We start from the raw sequence: 20,119 nt of genomic DNA, 5'->3' as shown, positions 1-20,119 counted from the left end.
TACAATTATTAAAGCTATTAGTTATAGTTGTCAAATCAAAACCTCAGATATATACAGTACAAAAAGCACCGAGTTACAGACATTTAAGCAAAATCTGATACAACATTCCCTGGTCTTCACTTAAAAAATATTATTATTAATTTCCATACATTTCCTATTTTAACAGATTAGAGCCTACATGTTCAAAACATTTGTTTGTTTACATCAGATATAATGAAAATGCATAACAAATGGCAAAAATCCTAAAACGCTGCATTCATCTCAAACTCTTTAGTTTGTTAATTACGCTTGCAATTCCATTGCGAAACACAGACTGGGAGAATCCAAAACACAGTAGGTTTCCCAAGCTGGACATTGAGCAGAATGTCATTGTGACAAATCCATTGGGATCAGCTAGTTCGAAGAGGTCTGTCATGTAGAGGAAAGCAACTGCTACAGTCCATAAGCTACTGGGAAGGAACAGAGCCGCTTGAACCATGCCTGTTATGGTGACCCGCATCTGGCTCTTCTGCTGGGGTTGGGAAAATGATTCACTGCTCTGTCCCATCTTTTTCATATGTTCACGCAGATAAACAAACGTTTTGCCCCAAGAGAATAATAAAGTGAACAGAGGACAGGTGCAATATATCAAATACGTTAAATTAGCCACATGAAATAAATACAGGTTTATCTCTGAGCTTTCTGTTGGTGATGTTTGGTTCAGTTCAGATGAAGTGAAATTGTTTGTGACGGGCTCGAGGAAAAAATACATTACTGCTCCCATAGACAAAGAAATTAGCAGCAATATTTGATTCAGAACGAAGCCGATATATATTATGGCGTTAATATTCCTCTTAATCCAGATAAAAATAGGATGCTGCTGAGGAACAATCGAAACGTAGTAGAAAATGCTGATCCAGGAATTGCATGAGAAGTTTGCGCAGAAAAACTGATAAATTAAAGCTATAGTTAGCGTTTGAAGCCAGAAAGGTGGATCAAAAAGCAGCATAGCAATGGTCAGCACAGTGGCCAGTTGTTGAAATGTTGAATTGAATAACACAATAATTAACAAGAAGCGCAGTGGATTGCGAAGCGTCACTCCGGCGGCTGGTCTCATTAGGCAAAAAAAGAAGATGATGTTAAAAAAGGTTGCTGTGAGGCAAAGCGGACCAGAGAGAAAAGCATACAGCCATGGCTCCATCTTCACTGTGACCTCTAATCAGTCGTGTCGATGCTGACAATCCTACAAATGTCCTGCTCTTCCTGATACACCCAGGCTTTTATTACAACCAATAAATGATTTAAGGTCAAAGTAAAATAGGTTGGTAAAATAAATGTGGCTTGACGGCCAACCATAAACAAATGACACACATTCTTACGTGGATTAAAACACAACTATCCACATGCACATCTTCAAGTGTTACGCAATAAGTGCAACTGCAAACATTATTTGAACAGTATTCTCAAACAGTACTTTATTACAAGAACTTAAAATCAAGGCTACTTGCCACAATAAATGCATACACAAAATTGAAAACAACCGCATTTTGGTAAACTGTAAAAAAAAAAAAAATTCACATTTGTAAATATAACAAAGATGATTGGAATGTTTTACAAGGAATTACTTTTTCAGTCTTTCTATTTCAAAATGCTGTATTTAATTCAGTTAGTTACTTTTTAATTGTTTAAAAAAACTTACTAGCAATTTCACCATTAATTTTTGCAGTGTAATGTTACAGTTATTAGTGCCATCAGTTACAGCTGTGGGTTTGCAACAACAGCTTTACTCTTGACATTATTTTACACAGTTTATGGATAAATTCAAGATTTTTAAACTATTTTAATTCAAAGGAGAGGAATATTGTAGTATTATATAAAAACTTAACACATATATTACACAAAAAACACTGGGTTACAGAGATTCAAACTAATTTTTTAAATCAATTTTACTAACGTGAATATATAGGTTAGAGCCTTATAACATACAGTCAAACCAAAAGTTATTAAGAGACCAGATATCATTTTTTTAATATTTTTTTACTGGGTACAGGACACTATAGTTCATTTATGTAAGTGAGGATAGCAAAATAAAGTAAACTGTGACACATTATATACCCCAAAATTCTTCATACAGTGGACTACCAGTAAAACTGATAAAAATTTGGGATTAAAATTTTGATTTGACACTTTGACCTGACCATATTTTGTTACATACCTTTCTATCAAAGTTATCTGACATTATCAAGATGAATTTGTTCTGATACAGTGTAACTCTTGAGTTCTTGTCATATTTTGTTACCATTTTCTAAACTATAGAATAAACAGTGATAGCAAATGTGAGAAATGTTGAAGGTGTCTGAATAAATTTTGGTTTGACTGTATGTTTGCTTACATCAAATATAATGAAAAAGCATAATAAATTCCAAGAATCCTAAAACGTGACATTCACCTCATTTGCGTCTCTTTAGTTTTTTTAATTACACTTACAATTCCATTGCGAAACACAGACTGGGAGAATCCAAAACACAGTAGGTTTCCCAAGCTGGACATTGAGCAGAATGTCATTGTGACAAATCTATTGGGATCAACTTTTTCCAAGAGGTTTGTCATGTAGAGGAAAGCAACTGTTATAGTCCATAGGCTGCTGGGAAGGAACAGAGCCGCTTGTATCATGCCTGTAACGGTGACCCGCATCTGGCTCTTCTGCTGGGGCTGGGAAAACGATTCACCACTCCGTCCCATCCTTTTCATATGTTCACGCAGATAAACTAAAGTTTTGCCCCAAGAAAATAATAAAGTGAACAGAGGACAGGTGCAATATAGAAAATATGTAAAATTAGCCACATGAAATAAATGCAGGTTTATCTCTGAGCTTTCTGCTGATGATGTTTGGTTCAATTTAGATGAAGTGAAATTGTTTGTGACAGGCTCGAGCAAAAAATACATTACTGCTCCCATAGACAAAGAAATTAGCAGCACCATTTGATTCAGACCGAAGCCGATATATATTATGGCGTTAATATTCCTCTTAATCCAGATAAAGGTAGGATGCTGCTGAGGAACAATCGAAACGTAGTAGAAAATGCTGATCCAGGCATTGCATGAGAAGTTGGCGCTGAAAAACTGATAAATCAAAGCTATGGTTAGCGTTTTGAGCCAGAAAGGTGGATCAAAAAGCAGCATAGCAATGGTCAGCACAGTGGCCAGTTGTTGAAATGTTGAATTGAATAACACAATAATTAACAAGAAGCGCAGTGGATTGCGAAGCTTCACTCCGGCGGCTGGTCTCATTAGGCAAAAAAAGAAGATAATGTTAAAAAAGGTTGCTGTGAGGCAAAGGGGACCAGAGAGTAAAGCGTATAGCCATGGCTCCATCTTCACTGTCGCCTCTAATCAGTCGTGTCGATGCTGACTTTTGTCCTGAATGTCCTGCTCTTCCTGATACATCCAGGCTTTTATTACAACCAAAAAATGATTTGCGGTCAAAGTAAAATAGGTTGGTAAATTAAATGTGGCTTGAAAGCCAACCACAAACAAATGACACACATTCTTACGTGGATTAAAACTATCCAAAAGCTCATCTTCAAGGGTTACATAATCAGCGCATCTGCAACATATGTTGTCAGTAACAATAGACTGTTTAAAATTGTATCTAAATTATGCATGCAAAAAACAGAAGCTCACAGGGCTGCAATATTATGACAAAAATCATTAGTGTAGATTATTGGTCTTTATATTGTGATAATGTTTATTAATATCAATAACAATATTAATATACAAAAACGTGTCGGTACATGACGTTAACCAAGTCTAGCACAAGTTATGCAAAAACTCCCATTATAGTCACTGCAGCTACAAAATTAATCTTTTATTTACATCATATCTGCTCTGTGTCGTTTATGATTAGGGAATTTACGCGCATGCGCACTCAACAACATCACCGGTCTTTTCAGTGTTGACTAATCTAAGTGCCTCTGATTGGATAGTGCATTCCTAAATTTAACAGAAATGCATTTGATTGGTTATAAGGCTCAACACTGGACAAAACATCGAGTAAAAGCAATCTGATATGGTGTGAGTGAATCTAAATGCATTTCCACAAACTGACACTTTTAATTTATTTTCACATTCATTTTAATTGCAACAACCTGTAATACGTTGTTTAACTGCGCAGGAGAATTTGTTTGCCCATTTGCATTGAATTTATGGGCATTTTTGTTACTTTTTGTGGCATTTTTGCCACAAGACCTTGTTCATTTCTGACCCTGCTGTAGCTATGACTACAGTATCTTTCTAGGGGGCTCTGACCAAAAAACCCCACCCAAAACACTCTAGCAACTGCATAGTATCATCCTGGAAGCCAAGCCACCCACAACACTGCAGCACAGAGGTGAGTTTTGCACAAGCAAGCACATTTTTTATGAAAATGGCAATGTTCACCACTGCTAAACCTTAAAGGAATAGTTCATCATAACCAAATATCACAAAAAGGTTTGCATAATCTTGGTTAATGGTTAATTAAACATTTTAATACAGGAGCCCAGCTGCATCATGCATATGCAAAACTGAACAATGAGTAACAATGATGAACACTGTCTTAAAGAAACAGTTCACCCAAAAATGAAATTTCTGTTATTAATTACTCACTCTCATGTCGTTTTAAACCCGTAAGACCTTTGTTCTTCTTCGGAACACAAATTAAGATATTTTTGATGAAATCCAAGCGCTTTCTGACCCTGCATAGACAGCAACACAACTGACACGTTCAAGGCCCAGAAAGGTAGTGAGGATATCGTTAAAATAGTCCATGTTAAATCAGTAATTCAAGAAATTGTTGAATAAAGTCAAAGTATTCTTGTAGCTTCATAACATTATGTTTGAATTACTGATGTAACACGGACTATTTTAACAATGTCCTTACTACCTTTCTGGGCCTTGAACGTGTCAGTTGTGTTGCTGTCTATGCAGGGTCAGAAAGTGCTTGGATTTCATCAAAAATATCTTAATTTGTGCTCTAAAGATGAATGAAGTTCTTATGTGTTTGGAATGAAATGAGGGTGAGCAATAATTTTCATTTTTGGGTGAACTATTCCTTTAAGACAATGTTCCTCATTGTTCAGTTTTGCATATGCATGATGCAGCTGGGCTCCTGTATCAAAATGTTTAATTAACCATTAACCAAGATTATGCAAACCTTTTTGTGATATTTGCTTTTGTTATGATGCTGCATATTATGTTTTGAGTGTCATCTTCATGCAGTATGTAAAAGACAATTGCACTGGGTTAAATAAAAGGTCTACACACACACACAAAATCGTTCAAATTACTCATGTAAAAAATGCAAATCTTTTCAATAAACTATTTAATTTATTCTATGGAAAATAAGGAGAAAAACATATTATCTCTCCTTATGTGAATGAAGGAAATGAAGAGTGAATAAATAAAGCAGTTAAAGTAATTATACTGTGACAGCCTCTGAAATGTCCACATTACACACTGGAGGTTTTAAGACATATTACTGAGCTAAGAAAAACTGCACACAGTCATTTTCACATCAGCTGTCCCATTTTATGTTCTTGAGCTTATACTCCTCTTAAATGTGACCCTGGACCACAAAACCAGTCATATAGTTGAATAAATATTTGGCCAAGATACAACCTTTTGAAAATCTGAGGGTGCAAAAAAAAATCTAAATACTGAGAAAACGGCCTTTAAAGCTGTCTAAACGAAGTTCTTAGCTATGCATATTACTAATCAAAAATTAAGTTTTGATATATTTATGGTAGGAAATTTACAAAATATTTTCATGGAACATGATCTCTACTTAATATCCTAATGATTTTTGGCATAAAAGAAAAATTAATAATACTTAAGACTGGTTTTGTGGTCCAGGGTCACAAATGACCTTACTTCTGTACTTCTACAGTACTGAAATCTGTTGAATAAAAAACTATAGATTAAAGAAATCAATCTTAAAAAGCCATCTGAATTATTAAATGAATTTTAGTAATGAGTACTTACTCAAAAATGTGGCACAATAATGAAAAAAGTGTCTTTTTTATTAAACATGTATTTACAATATAGCTGTACATTTACATTCATACAAAACAGCCCCTAAAATAATTAATATCAATAGAGGTACAAAATAGTTTGAGAGAGAAATATATCAAAGGACACTTCAGTTTCCAAAGAGAAAGAGAAAGATCTGTCAGTCCATTCCTACATAATACAACTATCTCTGTGTTACCTGGGAAAAAGAATGCAAGATCATCTGGGGGAAAAAATAATAATACAATGCCACTTACTGTATGAAGATTATCTTGTGTATTGGAGTAAAGAACAGTTAACACTTCTTGTGTTTATTTGATAGACGTTCAAGGAAGTGGTTAACAACCACAGGTAAAAATCTATAAGCATGACAACATTTTTGGTAGCACTTTATTTTACAGTTCTGTTCTGCATGTACTTAAACCTAACCTTAACCCATGTAATTACCCAGTAGGTTAAGTACATTGTAAGCACTTACAGTACGTACTGTGAAATAATGTGCAACCAAATCTTTTGTTCAGAGTCAATACTGATGTTGTATTACAGGCAAATATTAAAGGACTACCTGCTATAGTTACGACCTACTCAGAATTGTCTGTGAAGATTCTCGGTTATCCAGATCATTGAAGGATGTCTAGTGTTATTCTTATCATTTAGATGCTGTGAACTGATGGTGGAGATTCAGTGGCATTTACGATTTTAGACAGGGACGACAAAGACACCTGATATTATCATCCATCTCGGGTGATCTGATCTCTGATCTCAAAGATGATTGGATTTCAAAGGAATGGTCTCTGATTTCTAGTGGAATGCTCAATATATTTTAGTTAGACTTCACATGCACTTCTGTGTCACTGCATGATAATGTTGGGCCAACAGAAACAAATGATAATAGCAGATGTAAATGGGGTCAGATTGTCACAGGGAGCGGAGGACATCCTACGACACCATTTTCACCCCAATTCACATCTGTGATAATGATTTACACTGTTAATGTAACACAGCAAGGTTAAACACCAGGAAATTTCTATCATCAGTTCACAACTCTTCAAAATAGACACATATCCGGGTAACTAGAACAACTCAGTCAATCTAGACTCACACTACTGTTTAAAAGTATGGGGTTGGTAAGATTTTTTAAACTGTTTTTGAGAGAAGTCTCCTATGCTCACCAAGGTTGCATTTATTTGATCAAAAATACAGCAAAAACAGTAATATTGTGAAATTTAGATTTTCTTTTTGTTATTTTAAAAGAGACAAAAATTTACAGATAATTTACTCACCCTCTTGTCATCCAAGATGTTTGTGTCTTTCTTTCTTCAGTCGTAAAGAAATTGTTTCTTGAGGAAAACATTTAAGGATTTTTCTCCATATCGTGGACTTTAATGGTGCCCGTGAGTTTAAACTTTTCGAAATGTAGTTTAAATGCAGCTTCAAAGGGCTCCAAACGATCTCAGCCAAGGAAGAATGGTCTTATCTAGCGAAACAATTAGTTATTTTTTTAAAAGAAGTTATATTTATACACTTTTTAACCTCAAATGCTCAAATCTTGCAAACTCTGTGTAATCCGGGTCAATACAGTTAGGGTATGTCGAAAAACTCCTCTCATTTTCTCCTCCAACTTTAAAATTGTCCTACATCGTTTGCAGAAGTACCGACCCAGTGTTTACAAAGTGAAAGTGAACGTGCAAGGAGGGTCAAACATCATTTACAAAAAGGTTAAAACAGCGATGTAGGGTGATTTTGAAGTTGGAAGAGAAAATGAGGTGGGAGTTTTTCAACATACCCTAACTGTATTGACCCGGATTACACAGAGTTCACATGCGCATCACAGAGCTAGACAAGACAAGCAAGACAAGTTAAAAAGTATATAAACTGTATATAAACTGTAAAATAACTGATAGTTTCAGTAAATAAGACCCTTCTTACTTGGCTGGGATTGTTTAGAGTCCTTTGAAGCTGCATTTAAACTACATTTTGGAAGTTCAAATTCAAGGGCACCATAGAAGTCCACTATATGGAGCACATTTCTAAAATGTTCTCCTCAAGAAACATAATTGCTTTACGACCGAAGAAACAAAGACATGAATCTTGGATGACAAGGGGATGAGTACATTATCTGTAAATTATGTATATTTTATATGTAATTCATTCCTGTGATGCAAAGCTGAATTTTTCAGCAGTCATTACTTCAGTCTTCAGCATCACATGATCCTTCAGAAATCATTCTAATGCGCTGATTTTCTCCTCAAGAAACATTTTAATTATCAATGTTGAAAACAGTCATGCTGTTTAACATGTTTGTGGAAACTGCTACTTTTTTTTAGGATTCTTTGATAAATAAAAGATTTAAAAAACATTTTTAAAATATTAACATAACTATCTTTACTGTCACTTTTGATCAATTCAGTGCATCCTTACAGAATAAAAGCACTAATTAAAAACCTCTTACTGACCTCTTAGAATTTGTTCATTATCAAAATGGCAGATATTTCACATCATAACACAGACAGGTAATGTCACATTAGGAAGCATCATGTTCAACTCTACAATATTTCTGCAAATCAAGTCACTTCACTGAATGAGTTTGGTCTCTGTAGCAGCTTCTTTGTGAAACTAAAATAATTTCTTAAGGGCAAATGATAATTGTCCTGCATGTTTACACACGGACACATTTTATTCTTAGCTACGAGGCAGAGTAACGTAAAATTGTAAACCGAGTTTGGACAGGCTACTGTCCTCCACCTGAAGCGTTATACTATTTAAATAGTGTACCAGGACTTCCTCTCACAAATGTTGCCACTTTAAAGATGTTTCTGGCAACCTAAAAATGTTCACAGGCTTAAAATATGTGTGTTTACTTTGTTTTGTTCCGTTAACAGTATGATTAACACTTCAGAATCTGCATTCATGCACTAAAGATGACACTCTCCATTTTAGTTTCTATCCAGAGGGCATATTATTGAATTAATACAAACACCTCCTAACACACCACTCACATCCCATAAATAACCTAATGTTGATTAATCCAACACTTGGGGCAAGCACTGTGAAAACTACAAGCTACTACTTACACAGATCAGAAGATTCCACTCTTCCCAAAGCGAGGAAATCTCCATCCTTACTGGACAGAAAGGGCCTCACGACACGTTTGCTGAAGGAGACACGGGAGGAACTGATAGCTGAACTGAAAGCTACGAGATTGTCCATCAGATGTAGTACTCTTGCATGCTGTCCCTCATGGAGTTGTGAAGGTGAAACTCTGCCCTGTAAGCAGCTTCAAGGCTACGTTGGTGTTCCTTTTCTTGGAGTCTTGCAGTTCTTTGAGCTTGTCGATGTTGGTAAAGGAATCGAGTCATCACTGCCAGCACACAGAGGGTACTGAAGACCGCAGCTGTCACCACACCTGTGAATCAGAACGGACACTCAACTTATACAGTGTTTTGAATTGGAAATAGGGCCATTCACGCAGAGCGAGTCTTGCATATATAAAAAGCACAGTGGAACAAACAAAAATTCGTCAAGGCACGTTTTCAAAACCTGCAGATTTGCAGGTTTGCATGGACAACAGTGTAGAAAATGATTAAAAGGATTGCATCAGACAAAATACACAATTAAAAATTAAAATATCAAAGCAAATATACCAGGGAATGCAACTCTCCCACAGTCTCCCACATTCTACAAACTCTCTTTCTTATTTAATGGGAAAATTATGCTGCCAACAAATAACTAACAGTGAACAATCCCTTGTGACAGTTTCAATGGAGATTTTATTACCCCAAGTTACTGCGAACAACAAATTACCAATACAAAGTCATTACCCATTTCTAAAATAAAGAGAGCAAAAAGGAAAGATGAACATAAACAGTATGTGTGATAGTGAAAGCTCATTTCATACTTCACTGACTGTTACAAATGAAACAATGAAGCAGACTGAGGTGGTAAAACAAACCTCCGATTACAGCTGAATCAGGCTGGCTGTCGTCTTCGTGGTGCTCGTTATCTTTTCCCACCTCCTGTCCGTGATCTACGGAAAGGTGGCACATGCATCACACAGATATACACATACACAGCTTAAACTGTAAAGAGATATCTGGGCAAGATGCCGTTGTTTTACATGTCAAGGGTTCCAACCCTTTTGTTCTTCATAATGCTGATTATACTTCCTTTTCACTGTATTATTTATTCTTTCAAAAGTATCTGTAACATTCAATAGTGAAAGCTATTTTTTGTGTCTAAATCTAATTTTAGGTATAGTTGCTTGGCAACTCTATGTATGTTTTTATAATTCTGGATAGAATTTTTTTTTCTTAAATCAAAGATGTCCCGTGCATTTTTTTTAAATCAATAATATTATACCAAAAATTATAAACCACTTTGTAAAAAGAAATAAAAACAAACTATTCTGGTTCCCATACAACATCACATTAGTTTTTATATGAAATAAAACTTGGACCATGCTCATTGCAACTATTTCTTAAGTGTTCGCTTTATAAATTGCACCTATTTTTCTCATAAATACCCCAGCCACAGGACTCCTTTATTATGCCTACAATAACTATAAAGCCACATGAGCCATTCAACACAAGAAAAAGCACACCAGGTGAGTGCAATGCAGTGTCATTTCATTAAAGCAGACCGATGACCTACTGTTATCACAATTACCGTGTTGAATTATGAGGCAACTGGGATATGTTTCCTACCAAACACATATTGTGATGCCCATTCTTTTCAAATTGATATTTTGTGGATATGATATGTCTGGCAACATTTAGTACTAAAAAATATTGTTCAGCAGTAAAATGCTATGCATATAATGCACTCAAAGCTTTCTATTCTCAAACAGCTTAATTATTTCTGTAGTCATTTCCAAGAACTTACCTAGACGAGATACAGAGGTTGAAAGGTCAGCTAATGCTCCGCAATTCGATTCCAGTAAATGTCCTCGTATGCTGACTAGAGAGCTTCCTCGGTTCAATAACGCTGCCTTCAGAGGAGCAACGTGGTTGTACTGGACAGATGAGAAGCAGCCAATAAAGCCTTTGGACCCAGCATGAGCTACCTCGTCATCCAATGCATCACTTCCTGTTTGGAAAAAGAAAAGCGTTTTAGAGATTGTTTCTGCAACATGCTCATACAGTAAGTACTCATCAACAACACTGCTTAGCTATTGTGGGCACTTATATAAAAAGTTACGGTTATAAACAGACAGGAACCTATAAAGTTTCACTATTTTCAAATCTCTGAATATTTCAGACACAGGCACAGCCCTGCTCATTCACCGTTAATACATCTGCTTTATGACTGCTAGACACGTCGAAAGACCGAAAAAAGATAAAAGGTTTCAAACAGTCAGCCTTCATTGTTGAATCACCCTTGTCTAATGTCAGGAAAGGGGAAATTTCAGACCCATCAAGCATCATGACAGGTTTTGGAAAAGTCATGGTGCAATGTAGCGGAAAAACTTCAAGTGAGGAAGAAGCAAAATAACAAAGATGAGTACGAATGTAGAAATGTTTTTCAACATTACAGATAATGTGAAAATGCTTTCTTTGTCTCTTATCTACCCCTAAAGGATTTAATTAGTGTCTTTTTAAACAGGATCAATTAGATTCATTACCTGTGACTTTTCCCAAGGTCAGTGACTTCATAGAGTTAAATGCTGCATCATATGAAAGGGTGTACTTCTTGTTTTCATGGTCAACCTAGGAAAAATTGAAGAAATACATGAGAAATTTCTCCAAATGTGATTACATTTCAGGTATTGTAATAATTGTCTAAGGGCTACACTGTAACTGAATGAATTGACCAATATGTCTTTTTTTTTTTTTTTTAGGGCCGATGCGATACCATTTATTACAGATCAAGCATACGGATAACCAATATTTTGAACCGATATATATGTCTGGTGTAAAAATAAAAATGAATGTCAAAATTAAGAATAACAAAGGCTCTGACAACAACTTTCTTTAAATGTTTTTAAATTATTTTATCAGCATCCTGGGATGTTCATACTTACGAGTTGGCAACTTGTCAGTACGATGTCAGGACGAAGTCACTTTGGTAGGAACAAGATGGCGATTTAACTTTTCTACATAAATATTAACATTTTTTTTAAACTCTACATCTACAAAATGATGAATGAGGAATGTGCATCATTGTATTTTTGCTTTTTTCCTGTTTTTATTCAATTTACGAAGGTGATGTAAACTGAAGCATTACATATTCTAAGGTAATTATACAATAATATAATATTTTGTATATGTAACTAATATAGTTTTATTGTACATTACAAAAAATAATCATTTTATGGTAACACTTTAGAATACAGTTCTGTCATTAATGAATAACTACACAGGAACAAATGACTAATGCACTATTAACATTCTAGTAACAACTATTAACCAACAAGAAACTCCAAAACCTTACATATACCTCAATAGCTTACAATGATGTCATTACTAGTGAGTTACCATGATCTTTACTTTAGAATTAAATATACATTTTGCACCATTTACATTAATTATGAACCTGTATATAGTAGTTCTTAGTAGTTCTTTGAAAAAATAGTTACTGATTAGCTAATAGTGAACTACCACTTTTAACTGAGCGCTATAACTTACTGATTCGTTAAGCAGAATTTCTTGTTAGTTAATAGTAGTTACTAGAAGGTTAATAGTGCATTAGTCATTTGTTCCTGTGCAGTTATTCACTAATGACGGAACTGTATTCTAAAGTGTTAACCATTTTATTAATTTCAACAAATTTACTGTCAATACAATGTATCTGACATGACTTGAACGCACCATTAATATCAGCGCCGATAATCAACGTTTCCCGTACAACAACAGGGTTCCCTTAGACATTTATGCACATGTGCACTCTACAAAAACGGTGCTTATTAAGGATGCATAAATACATAGATTAAAATACATTTGTATTTACATAGAATGGAAGATATAGATTGCCCTGCATGTTAGCTTAATGTGCCCAAGAGCATAATTTAAGTCCATATGTCTTACTAACAAGAAACTATGCTTCTAACCACAGGTCGAGAGCTGTTGTTCTGACCACGCAAGTTCGCAATGCTGTTTTGAACTATGTTGGTAATGACGGAACTTGTGACTATAGTTGGCACTCCAGGCCTAAATCAATAAACAATGTACTAAACAGACTGTATTTCAAAACTGTCTGTAATGCTTTGTGTATTGATCTCATGTTTCAAACAAATTCAAAAACTCAATCGACTACATTCCAGTAATGTAATGTCTTTTGTGTTTTACATGTGCTAACTCTTATGTATACATGTTTTGAAATATAAACACCTGAACAAACACGTCCTTTCCGTCCCGCTGGATGTGAATTCTATGCAGGCGTCCATCTGCCAGGCTGCTCAAAATGGGGCTGAACACATCCGGTGTCTTCTCCTTATGCAGTTGGTACCAGATCTGTAAACTCCCTGAGAAGAACAGATCAATGCATTAGCATATTTGGCAAAAGTTACATACAGCTCTAGTCAGGGATGAATGATTTTGTTGTGAGCATGTTGTAAATCACTGTAAAAATCCATTTGGTACTTGGATTAGTCAAGCAAAAATTAAAACCATGTAACTCCAGTCATGGTGAATTATGTATGTTCCAATATAATTGTGAGTCATCCTGTAGCTTTCTTACAAAGCTCAGCAGATGGACTTCACAGCTCCAGCTCCCAAGAAGACTCTTGCATAAGTCTATGAGACAACGTGTTTATATATAGACTATGCAGGACCTTAGCAGCTGCTCTAAAAAATTCTAAATATTAATTCCCTGGCAGCCTCTAGCCTTTACTCTGTATTGAGTTTGTCAATACACATTTATTTGTCCCTCCTACACATATACAGCGCAGATAAAGGGTCAAGGTGTAGGTCGTGCTGAAATTCCCTCACAAAGTTTTTACAGCTATATTTGAGACATCTCCTGACTTTCTTTGTGCGCCAGGGATTACTGCACTTAACACTGTTTTGTCAGTATTTCTAAAAATCATTGTGTTATTGGATTTAGCTCAACAAGAATGTGGGTGGCACTATTATGTTGGAATGAGTGTTGCACAATAAAAATCCATATTTTGGTAAGCTGGGTGAAAACATGATTGATCTTAAAAGCACAGCTTTTTATTCAGCTTTGTGTTTCAAACATGTATGATTTTCTTTTTTCCATGGAACACAATGTTTGTTCTGGTGCAGTAAAAATAAATGGTGACCAAAAATGATCAGCAGTCCATATAAATTCTGTACTATATTCTAAATCGTCTTACAACATTTTGTGTTAGGAAATGATGTAAATTTACATTTAATGTTTTTGTACTGTAAATGCATATATAAATGTCAGTGGTTCTGATTACTTTCAAATCTCAAAAATGAGACTTAAGATCTAGAGCTTAATTTTTGTGCCTGGGCTTGACACAAAAATATCATCTGACTTGAAAAGACTTGCCATATGGAATGCGTTTTTATATTATGGTTTTCCTTTTAATTTTAGTTTAAAAGTTTAGTTCAGTTGGCAATTTTTATTAGTTTTTTTATTCTATTTAGTTTTAATTTATTTTGTAAATAAATATTAGCATTTTTAGTTCTATTTAAACTTTTTGAATTTTATTTCAGGCTACATTTCTGTTGTTTACATTTTAATCTAATATTTATATTTTGCTTTATTTCAGCTGTATTTTAATAAAAAAATATAGTTTTAGTGTTAGTTAATAATAATAACACTTATTCAGCACTATCAAGCTGCCATTTTTGCAGCTTGATAGCTTTTGGTCACCATTCACTTTCATTATATGGAAAAGATGAGCTTGAAACATGCTGCTCTAACAACTCTTTGGTTACAACAACTTTGTGGGTAATGGTAGAAATAATGGCATATGCTTTTGGAATGACATGAGAATGAATAAATGATTATAGAATTTTCATTTTTGAGTAAACTTTTCTTTTAAAAGTTTTAAAGGAGAAGTCCACTTCCAGAACAAAAATTTACAGATAATGTACTCAACCACTTGTCATCCAAGATGTTCCAAGACATTTCTGCATTTTTCTCCATATAATGGACTGGTACGGTGCCCAAATTTTGAACTTCCAAAATGCAGTTTAAATTTGGCCTCAAATAATCCCAAATGCGGTTGTAAATGATCCCAGCCGAGGAAGAAGGGCCTTATCTAGTGAAATGATCTATTATTTTCATTAAAAAAAAATACAATTTAAATATTTTTAATCTCAAACGCTCGTCTTGTCTTCCTCTCCTTGACCTCTGTGTATTCTGACTCAATACAGTCAGGGTATGTCGAAAAACTCCAAATGTTATTTCTTCCTAAACTTTTAAAATCATTTCAAAATCATCCTACATCACTGCAGAAGTACGGTCGGTGAACATGCAAAGAAGATCAAACACCCTCAGCAAAAAAGGTAAAACAGCAATATAAGATGATTTTGAAGTTGAGGGAGAACATGAGATTGGAATGAGATGGGATATACCCTAACTGTCATGAACCAGAAAAAAACTGTTCAGCCAGAGTGAGACAAGACGAGCGTTTAACATTAAAAAGTATATAAATTGTATTATTTTTATGAAGATAACATCGTTTCACTAGATACAGTAAGACCCTTCTTCCTCCGCTGGGATCGTTTACAACCGCATTTGGGATTGTTGGAAGCCGCATTTAAACTGCATTTTGGAAGTTCAAAATCAAGGCACCATATCAGTCCATTATATGGAGAAAAATCCTGAAATGTTGTCCTCAAAAAACATAATTTCTTTACGACTGAAGAAAGAAAGACATGAACATCTTGGATGACAAGGGGTGAGTACATTATCTGTACATTTTTGTCCTGGAAGTGGACTTCTCCTTTAATGCATGCCTGTAGAACAGCATGAAATTAACAGCTTTGGTTATGTAACACTGTCTGATATAGTTGGGCTATTAATGTTTAGCTAGTTAACTGTGATTTACTACGATTCCAGCACCTTCTAGTAATCTTCAAGGTTGTAAAACTGGCAGTTTAAGAACCAAATGAGCAGGATTAATCAATGGCCTTGCGGCCTAAATCTAATTAGAGAAGAACACAATCAGAGAACTATAACTTTTTATGTTTCTTTAAATTTAATCTTGCAGTACAGTATTCCGAATAATAAGGGACGTGAGTGATTAATTTAGTACTGCAATATCCCTATTATAGACATATAAACCTTTCATAAACTAATGTCACCCAGCATTGAGAATGATGTACGTTTGCACAGCCAACTCACCGTTCCGTGCTAAGATGATGGCCACATACTGCTGGCTGAGAGTGTTGACTGTGAGCAGCATGGCGGGACTCTGTGTGGTCTGGAAACTCAGTGCCATGTTGTCTCTGGTCTTGCTGTACTGAGAAGGGACAGACAGCACTGCGGCCGACCTGTTCTGTATGACAGAGAACGGCTCCTGAAAAATGTAGGTGACCGACGCTCCTCTTTCAAAGGACATGGACACCTCTGTGGACATAAAAAGACCAGATGGATATTGTCAGTGGCTATAAATCTAACCGGAGTACACCTGATTTTCTACATGTTGTTTAAACACTTTGAATGGTGGGGGTATGTGACTGGTGATAATGCATACATTTATATCAATGGATTCTACAAGCAAAGCATTATGTAGTAAACAACAAAAACAATAGCTTTTTACAATCTTTACAACCAGTTTTTTTGAATGCTTAGTTTACTTTTTCAAAACTTCTCTCACAGTGAGCACAACTATGTGGGCTTTCTGGGCTAAACTGTGGATCATTTTCCATTGCTTTGGCAAAAAAGTACATGAATTATACACAACCACCACCAAAAGTCTATGAATCTACAGGCCAATTTGCATGTTTAAATGTTATTTTTTAAAAGTGTTAAAGTTCAAAACTTTAAATAATTCAGAAATTAATAAAACAGCAATTTGCTACATTTCTACAGTAATACCATATATATTAAATCTAAAAAATGATATAGCTGAATACCCACACAGGTTTTAGTCTATCAAATTCATTCCCATCTATATAAAAGGGGACAAACTTTAGGACACTTTGTACTGTAATGTAAACATGTACAATATACTGAAGTAAATATAAAATAGTAGAGAGTGGTCATTCTTGTTTTGTAAAGATATTTTATAAAAGAAAAAATTGCATTATGCTACCTATCGTTAGTGTTTTTGGGCATTGTTTTATGAGTGACAAAGTGTGTTTTTTTTGGTTTTGTTGCTGGTGTTATGTAAGAATGACTTAGAGACATACATAAAGTGTTTTGGTAGTTTTTGTGCATTTTGAATGTGAAATGAACCGCTGTGCGAAGCAAGTTGATTAGGAAAACTGTGAAGAGTTTTGAAAAACTGAGAAATATGTCCTAGTGATTGTAATAAATGGAAGTAATTAGAAAAAGAAAATCTGTCAGGACAAATTCTGAATGTTGGCTTGATAAATCCTTGTGTAAAAGTTAAAAGTTTTAGTTTATTTTGGGGCCTGACAGACTATTGGTGCCAATATTTAGCATTTTTACGGCTATCGGTTTTGTTTACGGCTATATTGATAAAATAATTTAAAGGGATTTAAAGAAAGTTTTTGTCAAAGCCCTTGTTATTCTTAAATTTGATATTACTTTTCATTTTATACCAGAGTTGAAGTCAAAAGTTTACATACACCCTGCAAAATCTACAAAATGTTCATTATTTTATGCATTGTGTTTCCTTCTGAAGCATCAGTGAGTGTTTGGACCTTCTGTAATTGTTGCATATGAGTCCCTCAGTTGTCGTCGTCAAATGATGGATCTCAAAATCATAGAGTCATTGTTAGAAAGGGTTCAAATACACAAAAATGCTGAAAACCCAAAGAATTTGTGGGACTATGGGCAGTTTAACTGTTCAGGACAAACAAGTGACTCGCAAACAACTATCACTAAACAACAACAACAATAAAAACAGCTGTGGATCATTCAGGTAACAACACAATATTAAAAAATCAAGTGTATGTAAACTTTTGAATGGTGTCATTTTTATAAATTCAACTATTATATTCTCTTGTGGACTATATGTAAACATCTTTTATGTGAAATATTTTATTCAGGCCAATACTTACCAAAATAACATGTATTTTGTATGATCACTTTTAATTTTGGTTATGAGCCGGGAGGTGAAAACTTTTTGAATTTGAAGATCAGGGTAAATTCAACTTATTTAATGTTCTGGGAAACATGTAAGTATCTTCTGTAGCTTCTGAAGGGTAGTACTAAATGAAACAATAAATGACATTTAGGCAAAATAAGAAAAATCTTCACTCTATTCAAAAGTTTACACTTAATACATTGTGTTTCCTTCTGTAGCATCAGAAGGATCTCAGTAAATATTTCAGTTGTCCTCAGTGTGAAAAGATGGATCTCACAATCATACAGTCATTGTTGGAAAGGGTTCAAATACACACAAATGCTGAAAAAACACCATTTGCAGCCCATTTTGTCCACATTGTGGACATTTTCAAGTGAAACAAGAGAAAGACAGACAGACAAAGAGATATGAGAACATATGGAGATGCTAGACAGAAAGACAGACAAAGAATACACAGGGATTTGAGCTATTAAACACTCCAATATCAAAATACGTCAATGACTATTGCAGAAAGAAGCAGAACAAATATGTTGGCATTAATAATTACATTTTTCTCTCTGTCTGCACTTTAATAATGTGCATCATCACAATGGCAGGCCCTATTAGATACAGACTATCAGACAGACAGACTGAGCCAAGAGAACAGAACAGGCAGACTTTCTCATCTCATCCTCAATGCCTTTGATCAGCACAGCTCATCAGATCAAACTAAAGAAAGGCAGCTTAACGCGCATCTGACTTTCTGATGTCTTCATGCATACAAATGTGTAGATTTTCCCTTCTTGTTTACGGACAGATTATATAACACTGGAAAAAAAAATGTGAGGTATGTTTTCAAGTATGTCTGCCAGTATGGCATAACTTCCATTAACAAGATGCAAGAACATTCCACCCACACAAAGAAGGAGAGTGGCAAATTCAAACATAGCAAGGTTAAGACAAGTCATTAATGCTTTGTTGTTCTGTCATAAGTTCTGGAAGGGCAGCTTTTGTACACTGAAGATACTTCTGTAAAAAGTAGCTTTGTTTCAGATTCTGTACATCAAGATGTTCAAAATCCCACTCAACACATACGCCTCCGAGACTTCTGTGCCTCCAGTGCTCATACAGGCAACATCAAAGCTCTCCAATCCAGCATCAGAGAGCCTTTGATAGAGTAGAGTGATTCAAAGACTGGCAGCGCTTGCCCACTGACATATGGCTAAATTATTTTTATAGTACATTATGCAAATATTTAGACGTCACTAAGTCATCCATGAATTCATGTTACACGTTACATGACAGTTTCATCATGTCTGAGACAAAGATGATGCTGTTGGAAATATTCATTATTGCTTAATAACTGCAAAATAATTCTGTTTTATATTCAGGGTTTTAATTGTTAGATTGCATCTGTTTATTAAGAAGGAAATGCTTTTTACATTGTAATTATTTATTTATTATATTCAGTTTATTTAGTATTCATCTAGTCAAAGTAAAATGGATTCTCTCAAATGAAATATTTCATTAGTTATTATGAATAGTGCTTTCTTTTTTCCTATTATTCATTTTCTGTGTATTACTTGATTCAACATTTCTAAAATGTTTCATTTATTGACATCACTAGTTAAATTTGAAATATTACCTTCTGTGCAAGAGGGTCCACCATAAGCAGAGTTAGTGCAGTCGCACATGTAACCGCTGCTTTTCTCAATGCATTTCCCCCGATTTTGACAAAGTCCGGCTGAGCTGCTGCAGTGACCCGCACACCCTGAACTCACTCCTGGTGTCACTTTTGCCCGTTCCTCCAAGTCAAAATTCACTCCATTCATGTTAAATGCTCGAATGCATCCAAGAAAGCCTCTTTGTCTTGTCGTTGTCCCCCCTGAGAGATAAAAGAGGAAATGATGGGGAAAAAATTATACATACTTTTTAAAGGCGGATGGATACAACAGGATTGAA

General features: G+C 35.0%; 3 protein-coding genes across 3 annotated transcripts in view; all 3 read right to left on the bottom strand.

The window, feature by feature from the left end:
* Positions 1 to 256: 256 nt before the first annotated feature.
* Positions 257 to 1,204, bottom strand: LOC127170832 (taste receptor type 2 member 60). The gene has a single exon (XM_051119100.1). The coding sequence runs from the start codon at positions 1,178 to 1,180 to the stop codon at positions 257 to 259; it is 924 nt and encodes a 307-aa protein (XP_050975057.1). The 5' UTR covers positions 1,181 to 1,204.
* Positions 1,205 to 2,283: 1,079 nt separating this feature from the next.
* LOC127171408 (taste receptor type 2 member 9-like) lies at positions 2,284 to 3,354 on the bottom strand. The gene has a single exon (XM_051120059.1). It carries the CDS (start codon positions 3,352 to 3,354, stop codon positions 2,425 to 2,427), a length of 930 nt encoding a protein of 309 aa, XP_050976016.1. The 3' UTR covers positions 2,284 to 2,424.
* A 2,666-nt stretch (positions 3,355 to 6,020) lies between these two features.
* cntnap5a (contactin associated protein family member 5a) overlaps positions 6,021 to 20,119 on the bottom strand; it is an 86,352-nt gene continuing 72,253 nt past the window's right edge. Inside the window, exons 18-24 of the mRNA XM_051120043.1 lie at positions 19,803 to 20,042; positions 16,306 to 16,530; positions 13,353 to 13,486; positions 11,648 to 11,732; positions 10,909 to 11,112; positions 9,980 to 10,054; positions 6,021 to 9,433 (exon numbers count right to left, since the gene is read on the bottom strand). Of these exons, the coding sequence (XP_050976000.1) occupies positions 9,237 to 9,433; positions 9,980 to 10,054; positions 10,909 to 11,112; positions 11,648 to 11,732; positions 13,353 to 13,486; positions 16,306 to 16,530; positions 19,803 to 20,042 (1,160 nt within the window). The 3' untranslated portion in view covers positions 6,021 to 9,236. The remainder of the gene's footprint in view (positions 9,434 to 9,979; positions 10,055 to 10,908; positions 11,113 to 11,647; positions 11,733 to 13,352; positions 13,487 to 16,305; positions 16,531 to 19,802; positions 20,043 to 20,119) is intronic.

This window comes from Labeo rohita, chromosome 9, assembly GCF_022985175.1.
Source record: "Labeo rohita strain BAU-BD-2019 chromosome 9, IGBB_LRoh.1.0, whole genome shotgun sequence".
NCBI lineage: Eukaryota > Metazoa > Chordata > Actinopteri > Cypriniformes > Cyprinidae > Labeo > Labeo rohita.
This window is presented reverse-complemented; position numbering and strand designations above follow the sequence as displayed.